Raw genomic sequence first — 14,715 nt, forward strand, 5'->3', positions numbered from 1 at the left:
GCGAAGATGGATTACCGTTGTAGTCTATTACTGGGTGGGGGACTTAAAGAGACTGCAGGTTGTACAGAATTGGGCGGTGAGAGTTGTCGTAGGGCTCTCGAGGCGTGATCACGCTTCAGAAGCCATGCGATCACTTCATTGGCTTCCAATTGAATCAAGGATTAAGTTTAGGACTTTAGTCATAAACTTTAAGTGCAGAATGTAAATGATGCCTTTTTATCTTCAGTGCCATATTAAGGACAAAGTTAACACTAGATCCTTGAGGTCTAGGTCACAAAATATTTTGGAGCAACTTAGACCCGGGACATATAAAGCTGAGAATGGTGCATTTGCATTTAAAGCGCCTAGCCTGTGGAACCAATTGCCAGGCTATTTATGTAACCACAAAGCACTAGTAAACTTTAAGAAAGACCTGAAAACCTTACTTTTTACCTGACAAAGCTCCTCTTGGCAGTGCCAAAGAAAGTTTAGATCATCTGCTTTTATACTATTTTCCCTATCTAATCGTCCTTAGATGCTCCAGGTCCCGCAGTTTCTAGTTTCATGTTTTCTTGTTGTTTGCGCCTTTATGCATGCGGGTCTATAGCATGCATTATAAAAGCCATGTAATGTAATGTAATGGAGGTGAAGGAGTCATTTTTGCATCTTGCCATTTGAATTTTACTGAGCCATGCAACTAGGCTGCATAGTTGTTATGATCCTGAATTTTGTAATTTAGTCTACATTGATTAATGTTGATGGTCTTGCTTTATCGTGTACTTACTGTGCATAGCTGACTTGTTTCTCTTGCTTTTTATTGCATTTCTATTTTATTGGCTTTTATGATATTTTAACCGGAATACCGCATTATTGATTGATTGCCTGTAGAAATGTAGTGCATGGCTCCTTAGATTCCTGCCCCAAAGAGCCATGCAAAGTCCTTCATCACAGAGGGAAAACCTCTGGATTTTGGGGGACCCCATACACTGGATAGGTTGTATATGGGCATGTTAAGCCCTCCATGGGTAACCAAGCATGCACTGCAGTGCATGGTGTGTATATTCTGCGGCAAAGCTTGCTCCCACGAGAAATACAAACAGAAGGTCACCTAAAGTTCAGGGAACTGCTAAAACAGGGCCCTTTAACTCACCGAGCTGAACAGGAAATATCATCGAATGGGCTGGCCAACACATCACAATAGAAACGCCAAGAACAACCGAAACCTGATGAACCGAAACATGGCTCCTGTGACGAATCAGAGGGTGTCGTTCCTTCTCCCCTGGGGGAGACCTTTTCCATGGAGCCAGCTTGGTGTGTCTACAGTACAATAGTCCCCCTGGGGGTGGTGCACCGAGGGGGGATCATCTGGGGGAGGTACCTGCTTCTGGGATTAGGAACGACAATGCTCAGAGAATGTGATATGCCCCCACATTAGTACACCTAAACCCTTCCCCAATGTTGAATCCTCCACTCACTTCTTATGATAAGGCCAATATCTGTTATTATCAAGTTAGTCAACCTAATATACTTGACAAGATTCAAACAATGAGAATATGCAAAGTATGTTACATCTGACTCTATGGCATGTACTGAGAAGGAGAAGATGTCCAGGGGTCAAAGGATCACTCTGCAGAAGCAGAGTGAGCACTCTAGCTTCTCAACAAATGTGATTGGCCCAAAGAAACTGCCTTTTCCAATGCTGGCGTTTAAACATCCCACAGCTGAGATGCAACGGGAGAGCTATCCTCCAAGGTGGAAACTGGTGAGCCGTGCAGCGATGAGAGGGACGGGAGCCAGCAGGAGGGAAGTCGAGATCAGTGGAGTAGAAATTGCACAGGGTCGAAGAAGCAAGTACTGCTCGGGCTGTTGCCTTGTGAAACCTCTGGGCATCCAGTGTACAGGAAAGCGTCTATGAGATAGGGCACACTGCCGGGCAGAAGAGGTCAGGAGAGCACTCCAGACTGCAACGAAGCCCCGGACGTTACTGTAGCCTCAGGAGATGCAGCAGCTGCTCAGCATATGTCAGTACCGACCAGAGAGAAGCAAACAGGTAGTGTGGTTCCCTGAGTGGTGCTGGAGGTCCGTGGGAGCAAAGGGGTGAAGGCGGAACCCAGATCAGGAGGTTGTGGGACCCTGGGAATGAGTCTGAGACACACACCCATACGAGAAACCGAAACAAAGCCAAGCAGATTATTGTGAGTCTGGGACCTGCATCAAACAGATAGTCCATGTTGGAACTATTGCCTGGCAGGAGAGAAAACCAAGCAACTGTGAATGTTAAGAGTCTGGAACTCGCACCCAAAAAGGGACAGTCCTTGAGAGGACGAAGGCTTGACATGAGAGTATATCAAGTCGGTTTGAATATTGCAAATCTGCGGCCTGTACCCAAATAAGAAGCTCATGAAAAGATAACTGCTTGGCAGGAGAGTGAACCAAGCAGTTATATTGTGATTTGCACGCAAAAGAGGGGCAGTCCATTATTGGACATTTACTTAGCAAGGAAGAAACCAAGCCAATCAGAATACTGCAAGTCTGGGACGCGCACCCAACTTAAGTGAAGAATACTGTATGCAAACAAATCCTACGCTTGGCAAAAGGAGCGTGCCACGTTGATGGGATAAACAGGAGAAGCATTAGGAGCATATTCTTGTTAACTGCCTATTGACATTTGTATAAGCAAGTACAGGCCTGATAGACCCCAAAAGGAGTGAAACACAATATAAGAAGGAATCTAGGGGAAACGACTATGACTCTAACCTTGGAGTCTCACAGTTTTGAACATTTCTTTATTGTTGCCACTTGTGATCACCCAAGAGACTGGGAAACTTTCTGTTGGTTGGATCTACACAGAACACTTTACTTTAGGAAAAGAACATCGTTGAACAGTTGGTTTAGCTTAATAGTGTTACGGACAGAGGTAGGCTTTTTGAGACACGACAGTAACAGACTTTATAATCTGGGCATTCAGAAAATTTCCTTCGTTTTCTTGGAGGCAGGGAAACCCCTCTTAGTTTTAGGGACAGAGAGGCATTTTTCCAACCCTTTTTAATTTAATAAATGTTTCTACCCAAAAACATGCCACCATTGTGTCCGGGCCTTACTTCTGCACCCTCACACTACCCAACGAAATAAAGCATTCCACTGCAAATCACCATAGAATAATATGAACTTGACAGGTCAACATAGCTATGGGACAAAAGGACAGACGACTGGCCACTAACCCTACTAAAAACCCTCCAATATCCTGCATACTCACCCTGAAACACTGAACAAGACACACTCATACATGTACCTCAGCAGAAACCTAAAACCACTTTATACACCCCACAACACCCAACAGGAAACTAAACCAATTACACACAAATCACCCCATACACACTCAAACACCAAAAACCATATACCATCTAAAAACAAACCAGCACACAGTGACCGTTTGTTTTCCGAACAGAAGCTACCAAATGCAGATCAAAGCTCTCTTGTGCCTTTCCCTCTCAATCCCACCAACTAAGCCACACCAGTCCTCCTTCCTTTTCAGATCCACCAGAATGTGTGGAGGCCATGAAAATGGCAGTGGTGCGAGGTATAAATCACAATTAATAACATAACAAAACTTGAATGGCTACCTATAAATGCGTCCATTGAAAAGTCACTGATTGATCCTTCGTTTCTAGTCAAGTCAGTTTCTTTGGGTCTTTGGGACAGATTGCTAAACTGTGAGGAGTATGAGCTATTTGGTCTACCCTAATATTGTGCTTAGATGATATGACACTGGGTAGCATGTATACTTCATTAATTAAGAATGGCGTGTTCCTAACAGGAATATGGTGTGTCTACAATTTAAATGCTTACTTGGATTAGCTCATGACATTTTTTATTTTCCCAAACCAATGCATTTTTATCTGCACAAGCCCACGCAATATTTTTGGGACGAGCTTGGCATTGCTCATAACAAGAAAGAACTGCATTTTAATAGCTATTTATAAAAACTGACATTGGCCCTCTTTACAAGTTTGCCAGTCTGGTAAAATTGCTGGTAAAATTGCCAGTAATTTCCGTGACCGGCAATTTTCCCAGACCGCCAAACTGCAAGTTTGTTGGTGGGGGTCACTAATTTACCTCCAGCCAGAAGCTGGAGGTGAATCAGGCCCCCTCTGGCAAAAAAACAGCTGGTATTTCCGGCACATGCATTACCAGCGCTGGAGATACCGATAATCCCCTCCATGGAGTTTTATGGCGACTCCATGGAATTGGGATTTACCGCCCTTTCTTCCACCCGGATATCAGGCACTGGAAATGGTAGGTCAGTTAGCGCGTATACTGCTGGAAATTAACAATGGGATACCGGCAAACTTGTAATGACCCCCATTGACTAACTGCCGCAGCGTATGAATTTCCACAAAGTATTTAGTTGCAAACTTTCAAAGCTTTTCAAAATAATGCATATTTGTTTTGTTCCAGAAGAGGAAATGCTGGCATGCTGCATGAGCCCCTTAAAGTGTACCTTCTAATCCCTTCCTCTTACTTTCTTTAGGTGTGGATTGATGCTGCAACTCAGATCTTTTTTTCGCTAGGTGCGGGATTTGGAGTGCTAATTGCATTTGCCAGTTATAATAAATTTGACAACAACTGTTACAGGTAAGGGCTCTTTTTCTCTGCCTGTAAGTTGATAGCATTGCTGCATGATGGTTTCTATTGCTACTGCATACATTGTACATTAAACGTAGAGGGCTGGCTTCAAGGCAGTGCTTGGAAGGAAAAAGTCTGAGCGAAGATATATTTTCCACATTTTACACAGAATCTTCCAAACTGGTGTGGGGCCTTCAAAAGGCCTCATACCTCATGCACGTGACATTGCAACATAACTCACACAGGGGTTGCCTTGAAGTCGGGTGAGACACGTGATTCACAGGAGTTCCATACTAAAAATCATTGCAGTTTCTAAGGTTAACCAGTATGGGTTGTTGTGAAGTTTGACATTGCTCCATCCACAATTCTCCTGATTCTGAGTTCTGTTGTCAACGCGTGCTTTCATAGATGTTCATGCCAGTAAACCATGCGGGTGTCCATTGGGATATTGTTAGCGGGGAGACTTTCAAGAGGGAATACAAGTTCTTTGGCTTGCACCTGTCTGAAAGGGGTGCGGAAAAAGAGAGTGGTTCAGCTACTACTATGTTAGGTCCTGCAGAACATAATGGCCCTCATTCTACTGGGTACTTGAGGTCCATTATGATCTGAGATGCATCAGTAATGCACTAAATGTGTGCAGTGAGCGGGACGAAGTCTGGGTTGTGCTGTGCCATGTGCATGAGGAGATGTGATGACTGCCATTGCAATGGTTTACAAACAATGTGATAGGTGGAAGGTTTGTAACTAATCTTAATCACTGGCACTGGTCTAAGTGACCCCCCACACCACTGTTTTTGAACCCATCTGCCTCATTTCAGAGGGCACCAGTCACATGCAACCCAGTCTTGGTCCTGAGCTTTTGCAGGTTCAGGAAAAGCAGGAAACATCAGTGGACGTCATCTGATTCTTCAAACTTTGCAATGCCTTTGCTTTGCAGCATTGAGCGTGTCTGCGTGGACCCAGGAACCCTGCACGCGGTGTCAGAACATGACAGCCATTCCGACACACTGCATGCCGTGAGCCACTGAAACACGTGGAGGGTGACTTTTTCTGGGAGTGTCATTTTTCCTCACCGTCCACATGCTTCAGAATGGGCCTGTAACATGGCATCTATTGTCAGGCATAGAAACAAATCCAGGAGTATGCACGCTCCCTAGCGGGGCTCGGGCAAATACTTAGCTCGGAGTCAAATAGAAGGTCAGGGGTGTGAAAAACATTCCGTTAAGTGACCATCTAGCATACACACTCCCAATATTATAGTTTCTATTGAGATCTCAGGCACAATTTTCGAAATTATCCTGAGAGACTCAGGACACGAATATTTTCTGCATAAATATGTGTTGGTTTGAAGATATGAAATGGAAGATGCACTAGTGTTCTGCTGCAATTCACATCTTAGAGCAGTCAGAGCAATGGTAGCAGCATCAGAATAAGGATGTCCTGCCATCTTAATTCCAGCAGATTGCTGAAGGAGCCAGAGGGAATGTTACATCAGTGGAAAACTGAGAAAATAGGAGAGAGAGGATCATATAGAGACAAGCAGCATGTCAGTTCAGATTAGCCAAGAGCCAGAATGGTATTGGCAACAGGGGGCAGTTTGGAGCTAATTAGAATTGCCAGCCCAATCGAAAAAGACTTAAGGATTCAGAAGATGCCATGCATAGATTGCAAAATCTGAATGGTTCTGGGTCATTGCTGCTGGCAGAGTTCTCCCATCGTCAGAGTGCAGGGGCAGCAGCAGCTACAGCCACGTGGCAGTGTCTGTGGGGGTTAGGGTTGCCCTACATCGTAGTGAGTGACCTCCGCTCGCCTAGAGTCCCGGCAGTGGTGTTGCGTGGCTTGTCTTCATGCCCACTTCTCTTACTGTGGTCCGTGCTTCACTTTTTATCCGATGGCATGGGCGAGCTTACAGTGGGTAGTACCATCAGCGGCAGGAGCTCATTCATCCCCCGCACCCTCCCCCCTGCCCCTACAAATGCCTGCACCCGGATATCAAGAACATAGACACAAAACAGGTCTTAAAGACTGATCTCAGAAACCACCTCTCATAAAGCAAGGGGCACCAGAGTCCTTCATTGCAATCACCCTCACCCAGGGGTGTTGCTAGGACTGGAAAAGATCCAGGGCTATGCTAATGTTGGGACTCTTGCAACTCGGGGCTAGCTGGCCTTTTGGTTGTATCCCCAAAGCTTCTATCCGGGGCTACAACCAAAAGACCAGGGCTATAGCCACCTTAGCCCCCCCCCCCCCCCTAGCAACGCCTCCGCCTCCATCCCATCCCGAACCCTGCCCTTGGTAGCAATTGCATGTAAATAACTGTAAATAATGGATCACATGGTACCATTGATCTCTCATGTCCCATGGTCAGTGTTTACACGTGTATCTTTCCCCTACACCACACACACACACACACACACACCAGATTCTACTCACAAAGCCCTTCCAGTTATTGTAAATCACTCAGCAAAGGGATTGCACTTCTCGCTGTGGTTTGACTTAAGTAAAGTGTATGCCTTTCCCTTCAATAAACTCGATACATGCAAAACACACTACCACATAGAAGAGTACATCTTCCATTTTGGGGGATTGACGAGTTGCAGCCTGAAGAGAATATTTGTACAGTGTGTTCCACAGTGGACATGCAATGAAGGTGTTTTTTGCGGCATTGTAATTGCCTGTGCATCATGGCATTTCTCGTCCTTATTTACTACATAAGTATAGGTTTGCACTCTGAACTTTGATAGGGAAGGAGCCTGACATCATTTAAGAGGTTAGAAATCGGTGACATGGTGGACATCTTGTCCAATAAAGTCTTAATGTGGCTGAAGTTCTTGGTCGTTTGAAAGGAAACACAAGCTTTCTTATTCCTCACAAGAAACATCTTTTGTGCCTTCAACTATAGCAACAAGGGTATAGGGCCTCTTTACGAGGCAGACGGTAGCCGTGGGCATGGCTACCGCCGGTAATGATTTTTTACCGGCAGCCAGAAAAGGGCAATAACCGGGTTATGCCGACCTTGGCAGACCCGGGAATTGCCCTTTTCTGGTTGCCGGTAAAAATTAATCCCCATTCCCAGGCTCAATGGGAAGGGGGAGGATGCTAACAACGGGCCCATTAATGAGGGGCCCGTTGTTAGCATCCTGGTCTGCCAGCGGGTCCCGATATGGACGCCTGGTCTGACCAGGCGTTCCTTAGTGGGACCCACTGCAGACCTCATAATAGGGCGGTCCGGAATGAACAATGCTGGTCCCTTACCGGCACCATTCATTCCATGGCTGCCTGCCTCGTAATGAGGCCCATAGTCTCCAATAGTTAAAATTGCGTTACCAATAAAAGCAGAAATTCATTTTACATGCCTGGCCTCAAGCATTTTACTTGCATGTTCTTATGAAGTGTTTCAGAGAAGACACGTTGCTTGCTCCTGCATTGATCACCCCATTGTTACGCTTCTTAGCATCGGGCGTAAAAAGAACAAGAGCTTGCTTTGCCAGTAGAACTGTTGTATGAATTGTTTGGTTAATATGCAACTGTTGTTGAACTTGCCGGGAACGTTGTGCAATCATGTTTCAGACAAGGCGCATCGCCTATTCGTGCACTGAACACTTACCTGACTATACCATTCTTAGCATTGGGTACCCAAAGTGCAAAACCTTGCTTTGCCAGTAGAACAGTTGTATGAATTGTTCGGATAAAAGCAGCAATGGGGAATTTTTGGTGCAATTACCACTAGTAGTATTACCGTGCGGTAATTTCACAGAAAATTGGCATTTTTCCGGCATGTTTACCCCCAGCTCTGATGGGGGGTCAAACACGCCATACTCATGTTTGCGTGGACCCTTAAATGCAGAGTTAATAGCGTTACTGCCGCATTTAAGGGCTACTGCCCAACTCCTGATGAGGCCTTGTATCTGCACCACAAAGCTTTGAACACAATGTTAAGTTGGGTGATCCTGAACCATTGCACTTGTAAGAGCTGTGCCATCATCATAAAGAGGCCCATTTGAAATCCCTTTAGAAACAAGATTGTATTTCAGCTGGCCACTTTCTGCAATGCCCTTTATTGTCTCAATGGTGTACATTGGACTTCTGACCCTCGAAAACATGTTGCAACTCACTTATGTTCCGCAACACAGAATACACCAGAATGTTGTGTATCAAGATAGGGCAAATGTTCCCTTTGAATAACAGAACATGGGGACTATAAAGCAATTGCAATTGGCAACACATGGAATTTAATGTTGTTGTGTACCTAACTGAACCCTCACATGTAGCCATGGGAGTTTAAGTAGCAAATTCTAATTCCATCCTGACGCCAGTCTCCGATCAGCGTTAGAGCAAGCGGGGCCAATGTGTACATTGACTTTCTAGGTCTACCAAGCGGCTTCTGATGTCACAATAGGGCTTCTACAATAAGATGATCTCACTACTCAGTGACTGATCTGACTGAAGACTCTGCGTAATGGAGACAGTGTGACGGCTTATATTTAGTTTTTGATTTATGGCGGTCGTTTCAGGACACCACTATGAGCCAACATTATTGGCATAAAGTGTGAGGGATGTTGGCATTTGAAGATGAATACACATTTCATCCTTGCTTGCTTCTCTACACGCACAGCAGTGCTCATTTGTTGTGAGCACGTGCATGCCACTTCATGTAATGAGGTGGCCATTTTTTATTGGCCTTTTCTGCTGTCATTCTTTCATGTTAGACCAAACAAAAGACAGCCATTGTGAAACAAACATGACGAGGCTACCGCCATACACTGCTCACAAGCCCACATATGCCTATATAAACAACATGGGCATATCCCCACTGCGAACCGGACTTCAACAATGAAAACCAGCGATTGAAAATAAAGAGTACCCTAACCTGGTTAGCGTCACTTGGAATTGGATGTGTGGGACAGCACAAAAAACCCTGACAATTGTAAAATATAATTAGATTTTTCATATGAATGAGAACAATGAGAGGTGCCATGAGTAGTGCATGGCACATGGTGAGCTATGATTGTTTGACATTGGTGATGTTTATCGTATGGTTGCTTTTAAACCATAACTTTGTTCATTTGTGCCACAACCTTTAAGAAAGTTTCATCACGCATATATATACTGTGAAATATACTGTGAATGTAATTGTTTAAGGAGGGGGTCTACATTTTGGAGAAAGGGAATGCACACAGAAACATCCATTATCCTGTGACCCTGCTTGTCCTTTGAACTCTTCCATTTCGAAAATTCTGCAACAGAGGCCATTACACCCAAATGTAGTGACAGATGTGGCAGCCATTGTATACTCACATCCAAATCTTTGTCCTGTCCAAATGAGTATATATGATTCATGGCTACAAACATTTTAATGTTAGGGTGAGAATAAAATGTGCACAAACACCAGTACTTAGTGATTCAAGCTCACAATCCTTTCATCAGAGACATCTCTTGTCAAATAAAAAGATCCTTTTTCATTCTTGTGTTCCCAAAATGGACTTTGATTTTATGTAAAGCAGGTAGAAACCCTCACTGTTGCTATTTAGCCTCTTTACCTATCTCATAGGGGTATTTCAAAAGAGCACAATAGGAGTGGAACTGACTTTCCGATAATCTTGTATCAAAAAATAATTTAGATTATTCTAGGTTTTAATAATGCGCTTTGCTCATGTAGACGAATGTAATGTTTTTACTATGGAAGATGATGAGGAACCTTTAAGTGAGTACTAACATGTGGACCCCAGCACCCCCTAGTCTTTACAGTTTAAAAACTCGTGGTGTCGCATAATTATGAAACGTAAAACAGAGAAATAGATCCCTCTACTCCGTTTAGCGAAAAGTGATGCAATGTTATTTCATATTTGTTCATGCACCACAAAAAATGTAAGATGCCACACAGTATTTTGCGTGAAACCCACTCAAGTTTGGATTGAGTGGCCATTTTCATTCTTAAAGTGGCCCTATGTAATGACACGAGTTCAAACGGAACCCAGTGACGGCAAACGCCCAGGACTTTTTAGGCAGGGATTTAACTCATGACTTTTTCAATTTCTCAAGACTTTGGAAACACAGGCAGACAACATAGAATTGAAGAATTTAATTTGATTTTTTTGGTTTGAAGATAAGCCCTGATTTGAGAAAGGTGCTGTGGTCGCCGAAACACGTGTCATCACGTAGGGCCACTTTGAGAATGAAAATGGTCACTCAATAAAGACTTGAAGGGTTTCACGCGAATTACTGTGTGGCATCTTTACTTTTTTGTAGAGCATGAACTAATATGAAAAAACATTGTAATGTTTTTACTATAACTACAATATACTCTGGATACTGGCACCCCACACCATGTGCTATTTGAATGGTGCTGTGTTATTTTGCCGCAGTATTTTTCACCGCAGGTTTTTTCATCGCCGTTTTTTTTAAAAAACTCATTGTTTTTTTGTTTTTTTTTTGGGGGGTTACCTCCCCAGACCCCCCTTCTTTTTTTTTTATTCCCTTAAACCCACAACCATATATTTAATTTTTTAACCCCCCCCCAAAAAAAAAACAAGTTTTTTTTCGAAATAAAAACAGCGATAAAAAAACATGCGATGAAAAATACTGCGGTGAAATGCGTGTATACCATTTGAATTGCCCTCGTGGCTAATCCAAATTACAGGGAGGACCCCACATCATGTTATTCTGATTTTGCTACTGCTCTCATTCTACTTTTAAACAATCAAGATAAGCAAAGCACCACCCCCTGTGATAAGATATCTGTGCATTTTCTCTGGTCATGCTGCTATCAGCAGTGACTTGCATGACTCTAGTAATCGTGCACTTGCTTACACAACTCTAACTCAGAAATAGTGAGAGACAGACAGGCAGATTGAGATAGTCAGAGAAACAGAGAGGAAGAGGGGGGAGAAATGGAGATAAGAGAGAGAGAGAGAAAGGGACAGAAGAGAGAAAGATAGTGAAAGAGACAGAAGATAGAAAGTGAGAGTGGGAGAGAGCTGGGGGAGAGAGGGAGAGAGAGTGCTAGATCGGTGTATGATATGCTGGGTACAGCTAGTATGAATATATAGTAGTACCCAAGTTATGGTTGCTTTGTTATCCATACATGGTAAATATTTGGAGTTTTGTAGTTTTCCATCCAAACCAGGGAGCCCTCCTAGCCACACACAACATCCACATCCACCAATATGCTGACGACACACAGCTTTACCTCAATATCGACTCTATCAATGACATCCACAGGCTCAAAACCTGCCTCTCGCTGATCCAGTCTTGGATGCCCAATGCATACTTGAAGCTCAACCCCTCTAAGACCGAATTCCTACTCCTCGGCAATAACACTGAACACCCAGTTATACAGACCTGGCTATCAACCATGAATTGTGAGGGCGTCACACCTGAGCTCACCTACTGCGCCAAGTTCCTCGGGTTCCACATCAACAAACGCCTCTACTTCAAGACACACACAGCTAAGAAAACTCTGACAGCTCTCTCACCTGTGAAAGTCAAGCCCTTCCTCCCTGTGGACAGCTTTAGATCCACCATTCAGGAACTGGTTCTATCCTTCATTGATGGGGGCAATGCCCTCCTTGAAGGCCTCCCATCGTCCTCACTTGTGCCGCTGAGAAGTGTCTTCCACTCGGCAGCACGTCTCATCAAGGGTCTATGCAGAAACAACCACATCACCCCAGCCCTCATAGACCTTCACTGGCTTCCACTGCACGCACAAATCTCCTCAAGGTTTGCGGCATCTATAAGGTAGTCGCCCTCAAGTCACCAGCTACCTCAAAATGAGACTCAGCATCTCCGGCATACAGTGCACCACCAGAAGCCAGGACACGTGCAGACTTGAAATCCACCACCGCAAAAAGGAAAGGACCAGAAAAAAAAGTATTCTTTGCCACACCCACCCAAGACTATGGAACCTCATCTCCGTTAGCATCAGACTGGCCCCCACGCTCCTACAATTCGAAAATAACTCAAGATCCACCTCTTCAAGGGGTCTCTTCTCCTCAACACCTAGGCCATCATGTCCCCCCCAACGTTACCTGACTCACTAGATGCTGTCCATTCCTACCCTCCCTGACACCCTGTACAGTTGTAGCCTTCCTCTGTACCCCTGTGTATCCTACCACCCGTGGATATCTGTACTTCTGGAAATAACTCTTTTGTGTATCTGTATTGTTGTATACCTCTGTAAAGCGCTCTTTGCATAATAATACTAATAATAAAAATAACCATAACAATTTAACTACATTTTTTCCCCACCAAATTTCAATGTTCTTTTAAGATAAACCTAACCATAAGGTCCTTTTAACAACGTGTTTCACTTAGCTTTAATGTTCTCTTAAGATAATCTTGACAATAATGTCCCTTAGTTCTGTAATCATAATCTATCATAATGACAGTGCCCAGAGGGTATGCCCTGAAGCTGTGCCCGGTAGAACATTTGCCTTGGGAAATGCACAAACAAGGTACTCAACAATACATCAATAGATAATCTTACCCATCATAGCACTGCAATGTCCATTCGGCCAGCACCCCCCCTTCTCCTGAGTCTAAACCAATTGCTTTAATATTGTCATTGACAGATATCATAGTACTGATATTTACCTTCTCTTTGATATTTACATTGACACCGCTCACCCCATAATTCCTGCTGTCTGCCTCCTCCACTGTCTCAGGCTCTTGTGCCAAAAAGTGCACCCCTTATGTCTCTACTGGTATGATGCGTACAGCCTGAAATTACATTCTATGGCCAGAGGGCCGGCGGTCTGACTTACAGAAAAATAAGCCTCCTTAGTCCATCGAAGAAGGTAAAGAAGGAGAGCTGACAGGGTCTCATTCTCAACTGGTCTTGTTTAGCTAGTCCTACAATAAGTACCACTGGTTGCACCTGTTATTGATAGCTTGGTGAAGTCCTTCCCATTAGATGACCTTAAATGCAGTTACAATCATTACATCTAGGAGTCTCCCCTGGTTGGGATTACTAAAGAATACTGGATTTGCACTTACGCATATACCTGCAAAAGTGGAGGACGGTGAGGGAGCCACGCATATGCACATACGTATGGTCCATATCGATTTCTAGAAAGTAAGCCAACAGTTAACCAGACCGACACAAACCTTTCCTTGCTTTCTGTCCTGTCCTTTGAAGTTTAGATGGTGTTAAAAAGGCTCTGTTTTAGAGCCTAAACAATGTTTGCTTCATCGAGGCAACAGCCAATGTGCATTGGATTTTTCTCCAGATAACTAACCGCAAATTGACTGAAATCTCTGCCTCAAAATCAGCAATCCATACATTCTGGTGTTTGGGTGTAGGGTATCTACAGACAATAATGGTCTATAAATGGAAGAAGCTGCTATAGGAATGGCTCCCTGGCAGCTGTGGTAAAAATTACCATTCCCTGTGGCTATCCGCTTACTGCTTGTTAACTGAAAATATCTCAGAAACTCCCTTGGTGGTAAGTGAAATACCTCTTGCAAGGTAGGAAATGGGAATAGACCCTCTTCTGGCCATATCTGCTTTGTAATCAGCAGTCTGAATTTTGTTCATCTAGGTCAATGTATGGATTTCCCTTCTACCTTCAGGTTATCATTATACCAGAGAGGTTGGGAGTGGCCTGATTTACATGTACCTCCCGCCACTGCTTACCAATCTCAGAGCCTTGCAGGCAGCCTTTATTACTCATATATCACAAAAGGAGGGCATATTGTTCAGATACGAGATATCCCGAGAGTCAAATGGCGAGGCAAACTTACTTTCCAATTCAAGTCGTGTAGGGGATGGTCTCTCTCAGTGCTTTTCTTACCACCAAGGCACCTGGTGGAGCACACACGCATCTAGTTACCGTCTGAAATTAAGGAATCCTTCCCCACCCTTTGATGAATGCAGGCGTAATTGATTCTGTAATATTTTCGGTTTCTTATCTCTCCATAGAAATTTAGTTACAATTATAACTATATTCTTGAAGAACGTTTGTGGCCATTGAAGAGGCAGCATGGACAGGCTATTGCATAATTACATGAGCAATGCACATCCTAGCAGTGTTGAGTCTGCCACACTAAGACAGAAGAGGTGGGGACAATTTGTTCAATGGAGATTCAACTTGGAATTGGATCGTCATCATA

At 43.9% G+C, this 14,715-nt stretch overlaps 1 protein-coding gene across 1 annotated transcript in view; it reads left to right on the forward strand.

The window, feature by feature from the left end:
* SLC6A2 (solute carrier family 6 member 2) overlaps window positions 1-14,715 on the forward strand; it is a 1,124,598-nt gene that overhangs the window by 720,211 nt on the left and 389,672 nt on the right. Inside the window, exon 7 of the mRNA XM_069639646.1 lies at window positions 4,511-4,614. Coding sequence (XP_069495747.1) covers window positions 4,511-4,614 — 104 coding nt within the window. The remainder of the gene's footprint in view (window positions 1-4,510; window positions 4,615-14,715) is intronic.

The sequence above is a fragment of the Ambystoma mexicanum genome, chromosome 1q (genome assembly GCF_040938575.1).
Source record: "Ambystoma mexicanum isolate Mex_15411 chromosome 1q, UKY_AmexF1_1, whole genome shotgun sequence".
Classification (NCBI taxonomy): Eukaryota; Metazoa; Chordata; class Amphibia; order Caudata; family Ambystomatidae; genus Ambystoma; species Ambystoma mexicanum.